The sequence below is a fragment of the Haliotis asinina genome, chromosome 2 (assembly GCF_037392515.1).
Source record: "Haliotis asinina isolate JCU_RB_2024 chromosome 2, JCU_Hal_asi_v2, whole genome shotgun sequence".
Taxonomy (NCBI): Eukaryota; Metazoa; Mollusca; class Gastropoda; order Lepetellida; family Haliotidae; genus Haliotis; species Haliotis asinina.
The window spans coordinates 85,558,802-85,568,614 of record NC_090281.1 but is presented as its reverse complement, the minus strand read 5'-3'; the positions used below and the strand labels follow the sequence as shown (position 1 = coordinate 85,568,614).

The 9,813-nt window shown below is 37.1% G+C and overlaps 1 protein-coding gene across 3 annotated transcripts; it reads left to right on the top strand.

Moving 5' to 3' along the window:
- Window positions 1-171: 171 nt before the first annotated feature.
- On the top strand, window positions 172-4,544 carry LOC137274488 (uncharacterized). Of its 3 annotated transcripts, none has more exons than XM_067807697.1 (4): window positions 566-620; window positions 869-1,021; window positions 1,405-1,512; window positions 2,503-4,544. In XM_067807697.1, the coding sequence occupies exons 2-4, from the start codon at window positions 901-903 to the stop codon at window positions 4,218-4,220; spliced, it is 1,947 nt and encodes a 648-aa protein (XP_067663798.1). In that variant the 5' UTR covers window positions 566-620; window positions 869-900; the 3' UTR covers window positions 4,221-4,544. The 3 variants fall into 3 exon arrangements, with proteins under 3 accessions (XP_067663797.1, XP_067663798.1, XP_067663799.1); XM_067807698.1 differs by having other exon boundaries at window positions 575-698; XM_067807696.1 differs by having other exon boundaries at window positions 172-1,021.
- Window positions 4,545-9,813: the final 5,269 nt, after the last annotated feature.

The window sequence follows — 9,813 nt, the reverse complement described above, 5'->3', positions numbered from 1 at the left end:
AAAACATACGTCTTTCGAACTAATGTTACCATATCCCACAAATAGTGAAAAAGATGTTTTTCCAAAGCGAAAATAAGTGATCATTAACACAAATATAAACAGTGAAATTCTTAACAGTACCAATTCATTAGCATAAAAGTGCAAGTCCGTGGAATTGGCCTTGACCTTGACACTCGTAGGCGGCCTTAATTTCTTTTTCCCGGTTTGGGCTTGTTTCTCGTGACTGTTGACCCTACGATATGTCCAGTAAATCGGCAAGACAGTTCATGGTGCAATATCTGAAAACTATAAACGCTGACATTGACGCAAATGTTGAGGACTGGATGAGGCGATCTTATGGATAAGACAAGTCAACTGGGATCCTGAATATTCTGACGTTTTGCGACATTCGTTGTTGACAGGGCTAAATGCTTTTCTGCAGTTCATGTTTGCGGAGATGTGTCCATTCAACGAAATAGATTTGTTCTTTTCGCAGTGGTGTCTATCATTTTCTGTCTTTCGCATAATGTATCCAGGTCTGATATTTGGTGACCTGGAAAGAGTCGGAAATGACACTGCCGGAAGTAGACGAAACAACGGAAATTGATACTTTCAGCAGAAAATGCGCAGATTTCTGTAGGGTATCATAACTTTTTACAGGACCGATAGCCATGTTTCCAGAGCATATTTTATCTTCGCTGATTCAAACAGTATAATGTGTAAATGCAAACTTTGTAGATTACGTTTTCACAAAATGTTTGAATTGTAATATAGTAGAAAGTGGTATGTGAGCCAGGATAGCTTAGTAATGGTATAATTGTAATGGTCGCTCGAAACGAATGAATAGTTAAGTTATCAGTGGTCTTAAAATATTACTCATCCGTTTCAGTAATTGTTTTCTGAAATGAAAAACTAAGGGAAATGGCAGACAATGGAAACTTCGTTTGTAATAATAAACAGAACATTGCCAAGTCCAGAACTGTTATATATACCCACAGAGACAAACCTTTCAAGTCGCCTGAACATCTACTGGAAATAGTTGGTATGTATATTAGTATAATGTTTTTCCTAAAGGTTTCCGAATCTTCTCTTTGTTCTAGTTAAAGTTTGAACACAATGTCAATGAGTTTTTTAAAAGGAGTTCTTGGTTTTCATTTATTGTTTTGAACTTTGATGCTTTATAGAATATTAATGTGCAAATTCTGTTTAAATTCTCTCTTATAAGTTGTATCCATGGTAACATGAGAAATAACCTATGGTGTATTTAGTATTGATGCTAGTTTTAGATATGCACTGAAGCTAAGGTACACAATTAATTACTCTTCAGTAGTTTTCAACTTGATTACAGATGTTGATTATGTTGATCACAGGTAAACATTTCACTAATTATGAAAGAAACTACTAACAAATAAATATCTATTTCAGCATGTCCAGATATTCAGAATGTGAGCACCAAAGCCCCATACCGTCCTAAAGCAGGAGAGGTATATGTCTACCACCATGACTGCAATAACCAGAGATATATAGAGAGAAGTAAGAAACCACTTTTCATACTATAGGCATACTACCATGTCCCTCTCAGGGTTTGGGTATTACACTGTTACAAGGAAGGGGAGTAGGGGGGTTGCAAGTGAGTGAGTTTATTTTTACACAGCACTCAGCAATATTCCAGCTATAGTGGCGTTCTGTAAATAAGTGAGTTTGGATCAGTCAATCCAGTGATCAACAGCATGAACATCGATCTGCACAATTGGGAACTGATGACATGTGTCAACCAAGTCAGTGAGCCTGACCACACGATCACGTTAGTCACCTCTTACGACAAGCATAGTCGCCTTTTATGGCAAGCATGGATTGCCGAAGACATGTTCTATCCTGGACCTTCATGGGTCTGTTACATCAGTGAGTTGACATGATTTTAAAAATAATTCTGTTTAAAGTTCTGAGTATTTCATCCATCATTGTGCTACCAGATTCATCTGTGAATGTCATTTCTTCAAGTATACATATTTCCAAGGCTTGCCCTCTTTCGTTCACGGAGTCTGATGATAGTCCTTTTTATGTTTTTATTACAATTTTTTTAATTTGATCAAATGGGTTTGCGAGTGGTTGTCATACTTTAATTGACTAGGTACAGAAACAATATATATTTTAAGATTTATAATTGATTTTTTTTGTCCATCTCCAAATAGGTGTATCTTTTTGCAGCACTTCCCTAGAGACTGTCAAATGTTGTGGTGAACACCCCAAATAAATAGATGACTGGTCCCTAATGCATCAATAAATATTGAAGTATTTTCCCAATCTACACCCTGGACAATTCCATAAGCACCATAATTATTTGGTTATTGTTAATTATCATGCAGTATGATGACTAAATACATGATGTTGCCTGGAAATGTATCAGTTTCCATTTGTCTAGGAACGGTTCTGACCTAATCTGATAATGCTGCATAGAAAATTTGGATCAAAAGAAAGATGAATTTCGTCAATGTACTAATTAGTATTACCTTTCATTTGCAGAAGTTTGGTTCTATGATGGATATCGGTGGAGAAACAAAGGCAAGCATAAATATCCCCAGCCTTCGCCCTTGTTCGAAAAAATCTATTTCACTGTTGACAGTGCTGACGCAGATACTGTTGGCTTCCGTCGCTGCGTTTATATCCCACTTAACAGGGAACTGAAACACATGGTTGTGCATTACTTTGGCACAGCATCTTCTCCTGAACTGCTATCTTTTGTTCAAAGTATTAGTATATCAACTGGACACAGTACATCAAAGTCAGATTATTTGGAATCTCCGGACTCTTTAACTAGTGACAAGAGGAGTGCTAGAGATGAGGAAAATATGATGTCTCAGATAGCTAAGACATCTCTTACGTCCACATCTGGAATTGTTCAGAAATCAACAGTACCAGTAAGCCTCATTCCAAGTAACAACTGTTCCAGTGTCAAAGACTCAAGTGATGCTGAAATGGACACATGGATAGGAAACGATGGCGGCAACAGGTTCAGATTTAGCCAGAAGACATTCACAGAGATTATGAAAATATGTTTTGAAATGAGGAATAATGATTATTTTTGGTCATTCAGCTCAGCTCCAGAAGTTATTCTGATATTTGGGAGCTGTGACCTGTGTTCCGACCTCAATGACCTCATATTGACACAGGATGACGCCATACAATGTTTGTCCTATAACACATCCCCATGTCTTGACGGATTCTTCATTTCAGTCTTATCGCTACACCACCCAAAGTTTATTCTCATGGAATCAAACAGTCCACCTGTTGTCCCTCTTGTGTTCATGATCCACCAGAATAAGTCTTCTCTGTCTCATACAACTCTCTTCTATCTCATGATGGAACATCTTCCAGCATTGAAGGTCAAAGCTAGTGAGCCATGTCTTGCAATTATTCTTGACAACGATCCAAATGTAATGGCCGCAGTTGAGAAATGCCTCCCAAATGTAATCATCCTTCTGTCTCTTTCTTTCATCAGACAGGAGGCTCAGTGCTGGCTGACTAAGAACATGCATTCTAAAAGAACTGACCGTTACTTGGCTGATTTGGAGGATCTGATGAAAGTTACCTCCAAGTCAGAATTTGAATCACTTCTCCAGAGTCTTAAGCACAACTGCAGTAGATCGTGGCTGAATTTCTTTGATAGCCAACTCAAGAATGACATAATCAACCACTGCAACAACTGGATTCAGATTAGAAACAAGGTCATTCACAAGGATGTCCTTGAGGAAAACCAATGCTCTCAGTTGGAACAAGTGTTGTATGACCTTGAACACTGTCATGAGGCAACCATGGATATCTTAATCCAAGCTTTGTATTTCCTTCACTTGTTTATCAGGAAAGAGCTTCAGAGAGGCAAAAATGGATTTGGCTTGTACAGGCTTCATGAAAGTTATATTTCAGAGTTTGGACATTCAGTCATGGTGAACTGTCCTTTTGTGGGTCAACCTTCAGAAATAGTTAAGCTGGTTATGAGTAGGAAATTAGCAAGTGAAAGTAAGACGAAGTACAGTGACGCCACCTGTGAGGTTCATGAAGGGGAGATAATGCCAATCAAGGAGGAGCCAGCAGAGGGAGAAGATACAAGTTATCTTGTTTTCTGTGATGGAGATATGGTCACTGGAAATGAAATCAATGAAAAAGATGGTGACAATTTTCTGAGTGATAAATTTAGTGGTCGACAAAAAAGGAAATACCCGTCTGATGATGTTGGGAACTGATGTAGTGTCATGAAGAAACATGCTGTTTGAATGTAGTATTCTCTCATGAATATGGTAGTACATGTGGTAGCTTTGTGGTCGTAGTGTTCAGTCATCACACTGACGATCCTTCACATGGATACAATGTTTGAAACCCATTTCTGGTGTCCCCATTGACTCACTCCCACAAACAAACAAAAATGATGAGTGGAAGGGTTTTCAAGTCTAACTGAAATTAAGAAATTCTGAAGTTAGCAGCTGATTACTCTTATTGGCCATAATTTATACTGTGGAGCCTGTTGCAATAAGCAGATCATTATTCCAATAAACAGCAATCAGTGGAGATCTGGTTTATGTTCTTTGTGAACCCTTTGCATGTTGTAAGAGGTGACTAACACGATCTGGTGTTTAGGCTCACTGACTCGATTGCCTTATGTCATTGTTTCCCATTTCTGTAGATCGATGCTTATGCTGTAGATCACTGGATTGTCTGGTCCAGACTGTATCATTTATAGACCACTGCAATATTGTTTAGTATGACATGAGAGGCATCAAATGAAAAAAGATAACATACGCGCACACACACACACACACACACACATGGGTTTCATGATGGAATGTTCCATCTTTCCTGTGCATATTGTTTTGAATTTTCTTTATTGCAATCTTTTTACAGAATGAAAACTTAAAAGAGCATATTTATGAATAAATAATGGCTTCATCATAGTGAATGTTTTATCTTTCATGTGGTATATGTTGATTAGTTACCGTTCTTCTTTTTTACACTTAAATCTTCAATATTGACGCTGTATGATGAGATCAAAATATGAGATAAGTAGAAACTGCCAGAAGTAATCTTCTTTGGTTAGGTTTATGAGGGTTGGTGGGGATGGAGGGCTGCCTTTTGTCCTGATGTTTATTAAATGACCATTGAAACTCTGGTGAAAACGAGTGAAAACAAAGGAGGCATCCCCCCTTTCTTAAAAGGGCAAAATCTGCCCCTGACATTCACAAACCCTGCCATATTTTACTGATACATTTTACTTATTACCTAAGGTTGGATACAGAATATCAAAATGTCAAGAAACTGCTAAAGGTACCATTTTGTACAAAAATGTGTCCCAAATCTAATTATGTAATAAAAATAGCAAGTCACCATGGCAGTTGTTTGACAAGTGGTACCCTCATGTGGCACTGTCTGTGAAAAGTAATATGTCAATAAAAGTTCTCTTAAAAGTCCCCAATTAAAACAGCATACCTGAATTACATTTGATAAGGGGAGATAACTCTTGCCCAGGTTTACCTCAGAATGCTATGCACAACATAAATACACTCTTCTAATGTCATATCCAGTATGTGGACAAAGCATGTGATCCAGCCTCTTTAACACTGTGCAACACTTTGCTTATATCACTTGTTTGTTCTGGACACAACTCTGTAATATGTTGACAATGTCCACTAGAAATTTCTTGCTTAAATGATTTCTTTTATTTGAAGTCTTTAATCAACCGTCATACCAGGAATAATTTCTATGATCATGGTAAGAAATTTTCTTACTTTTTCACTAGCACCCAGTGATGATCTGCCACAAAGTTGTCATCTTACAGTCACAATACTCACAATACTCTCAGTGAAATGGTGTGCATTTAAAGGGAGGTAACTGTGCACTATTGTGGATCACTACATATTGCAGCCTTTCACTGCCAAACTTGTGTGTTCATAACATTTAATGTTTCTTTCTGTTGAAAATGATAAAATACATCCAAACTGGACTGATTTCTGAAAACCAAAATAGTTTCTTTTTACACTATATTGTGTAATGCTATAAATGTGGCCGTCATGCTAGATTGGTATGTTGGTATATACTGGACTCAGCAACATTCAAGCTATATGTAAATAATCAAGTTTCAACCAGACAATCCAGTGAGCAACAACATGAGCATCAATCTGCACAATTGGGAACCGATGACGTGTCAACTATGTCAACGAGCCTGACCACCTGATTCTGTTAGCCGCCTCTAATGACAAGCATGGGTTGCTGAAGGCTATTCTACCCCAGGAATTTCACGGGTCTCTCTCTCTTTGTGTTGTTACAACACTTATTAACTAAAAGTATTGGTCAAAGAGTCAGTGGATACAATCAGTTTGGCATCGAGTTGATGTTACTAAGAATGTGTACAGTAATCTAATTAATCATCTGTATATCAGAGAACCTTCACAATGCCCAAGAGCACCACACATCTCATTCCAGAAATTACAAATGTGTCAGTCCTGGGTATAAACCGTGGAATTGAACCCAGGTCTTTGGCATGTTGATTGAAAATTAGATCCAGGGAGACAAGATATTCAGAACCTGTGGAAATCTAACTTGCTTCATTTAAGGCTTGGCATTAGGCAAAATAATGTGATTCAGGGACTGTGAGACAGACTACATTGTCCAGTGCAGTGTTAGATGTTTGTATGGAATCCAGCCAATTATGTACACGATGCTGCTGACCATCTCCATGAAAGAAGGGTGCATCTTGGAAGATGAAGGATAACTCTCCGATGTTGGCTGGGGACTCTCACAGCTTGTGACTGCTCACTCCTTTGATATTGTAGGTTAACTCATTCTGTTATGTTGTTTAACTTATGAAGATTTTTTTCATTTTCATGAGTATTTGTAGTAAAGGGTTCTTGTGTGTTTGTCATACAAGGTAATAATGACCCAAAGATTTTCCTCAAGTCTCATGTTTCTGTTTCAGATATGGACATCACTTGATCTTGGCACCTAATCAGCACCAATACAATCCCTCCAGTATCCTTGGTGAAAGTATGTGGAGGGGAATTATGGTGAAAAGTAAATATTTTTAATGTTTTAGGTTTTGTCTTTCCTTGTGTGACTCAGAACTTCAGTGTCACTCACAGAAAAATAAATATCCTAATACAAGTACTATTTGTTTAGTTGTTAACCTCCCTTGTGATTATTGCCAGTCATGTTGGCAACTTTGTATCAGAACTTGCAAATAGCTCAAAGACCATTATTAAATATCAGAGAAGTAAAAATGACAGTCCCATTTGCCACTACATGTCATATATATCTGTTGGTTGTTAAGGCGCGTTCTCAGACTGTAATTTGTTGCACTCATTACGTAGCATACCACAAACTTTACACAACAAATTGCACTGTGGGAACACTCCTTCACTGTTACCATCATTTATGTGTATAGGGAAAACCATGCAATGGTAGGTGTATTGTTGAACTGCATGTTGTGTCTTAAGTTTTTATGGCCACAAGTTCATAATATTTATTGACAAAAATGATTCACCACTGCATACCATATCGAAGACTTTGTCCTGTTGTTGTTTGGTATTTGTCTGATTTTTAAAGATGCTAAATCACTAATAGTATTTTGAGATTTACTTGTATTAACTTGATTTGTTTAAATGAATTTAAACACATTTTGACTTTTAATGTACAGTATACCCTGATTATAATGTCTTGGAAAAAACATGGCATTATATCCAGTTTGACATTATAAGCAGAGCATTATGTACACAAGACGTCCGTTCTTGCTAAAACATGGCTTTTTATCCAGGGTGGCATTATGACCTGGGTGCACTGTATATGAATTTTATAGTTCATCTCAATTTGTCTCATAATCCAGTAACTGTGGCCATAACTGGTATGCTTTATCTTTAATAATAATACATATTATGAGCACAGTATTGAACACAATTACATGGTTACAATGTCTGAAAGATAGTGACACTGTTTATTATGTATTTGTTGCTATGCTAATAAAAGATTTTATTTAAATTCATAATAGTTCTGTTATAGTGTCATTTCTTTGCCGCTTTCAAAATCATGATGAAAGTTTGTCAGCTGGCTGATCATCTCACTGCTGTAGTGGTATATTGAATCAAAGCTGACCAAAACTTGCTTTTCAAGTACCCTTTTTAATATCTTTATGAAAATAAAGATCACATTCTTCCACCCTCTAGGCAGATCCCCTACATTACCAAGAAGATGTTTGAAACAATCAACCACATAAACTTCCAACCATAACCAACGAGGAGTGCTTTATTATACATATAAAATGTCAATGATGGATAATGAGATCATCTAATGACTCTACATAACAGTAACTGAAGTGCTACTGTAGTAAAATCAGTTTTGTGACAGTAGGCCTAACTACATATAGATAATTTAACCCTGTGTTTTTGTCGGATGGGTGGCCGGAAGGAAGAGCTTCCGCATAGAAATCTGGAAAGTGCAAATCCTATACTGCTAGGGAAAACATTTGGACATAAAAATTGAATTTTGAACATTTTTTAATTGATTTCAGACACTCACATACCATCTGAACTTAAATGTTGATGTTAATATATAGTTAGGAAAAAGTTCAAGCTTGGTTGAGGTCTTACTGAAAGTAAAACCAGGAAGTAGGTCTTACAGAAAGTAAAACCTGGTAGCAAACAAAAACCTCAAATGCGGTTACTCCAGGAAAAGAAGCCATGTCTAACATCTAGTAACAATCACCCTGTAGGTATATATCTGGAATTACACATTCTTAGAAAAGTACCGATTCTTTAAGTTTTTAGGTCGAGTCTCATCCATATATTGAACCCAAACTCATAATAGAGTCAGGCATCTAATCATCAACAAACAAAGCTTCAAAATTGGAATTATGCTGAAAAAATTGAATTTGTGTCCACAAAAATGGAACTGAGAGAGTGTAATCCCATATGATATAATTGATCACTTACTATATCATGGAACTGATTTGATAGCTTTTGATCATGGCACTTCTCAGAGCTGCACACAAGGTACACGGTACTTCGATTTTGTGTGGAAATTGTGGTAGCTAAGCAGCTAATTATGCTCCAAACTTGAGAAATAAAACCATGCATGTGCCCTGTATCAGTGAGTGAGTGAGTTTAATTTTATGCTGCTTTTAGCAATATTTCCGCAATATCATAGCAGGGGACCCCAGAAATGGGCTTCACACATTGTACCCATGTTGGGACTCACACCCAGGTCATCAGCATGATAAGAAAAAGCTATAATCACTGGGCTACCCCACTGCCCCTCCCTGTATCAGAACTGCAACCACATACCATGATAAGATATGATAAGATAACTAACATTAAGTTATTATTCAAATAAGTCATCATGAAAATCTTGCTGGATGGATCAGCTGAGTTCATATTTTACCATTCATAACTTAATCCTATCTGGAAATACTGGCAAAAATGAATGGATGGCATATGAAATTGAGCACAATTCACAAAAGCCTTTCCATCAATCAAATATATATGGTGATTAACACTGTTAAACATGCTGGTAGAGAGCTGGGGATGTAGCTTCTCCTCTATAATCTTCTAAGCATTAGCATACCGATCAACCTGAATATTGCAGTTACTGCCAGTGTGTATCTACAAATCATGTCCACTCAAATGATTAGAGTTGTATGCAGAATGTCTCGATAGTTTTAACCCGAACAAGAACGGGTCTTCAGAAAACTGCTTGTCATAATAAGAAATTAAGTGTACCTTACAGATGAGTAACAAAATACTTATTGCCAGTTTGATTAGAAGAGGCTGGTGTTTATAAATGCATAGATAAAACACA

Bases quoted from the DNA above. Each gene is read 5' to 3' on its own strand.
- LOC137274488 (XM_067807696.1), top strand. From the start codon at position 901: ATGGCAGACAATGGAAACTTCGTTTGTAATAATAAACAGAACATTGCC. The intron at 1,022-1,404 runs GTATGTATATTA...TATCTATTTCAG, and splicing joins ACATCTACTGGAAATAGTTG to CATGTCCAGATATTCAGAAT. The intron at 1,513-2,502 runs GTAAGAAACCAC...TTTCATTTGCAG, and splicing joins CCAGAGATATATAGAGAGAA to AAGTTTGGTTCTATGATGGA.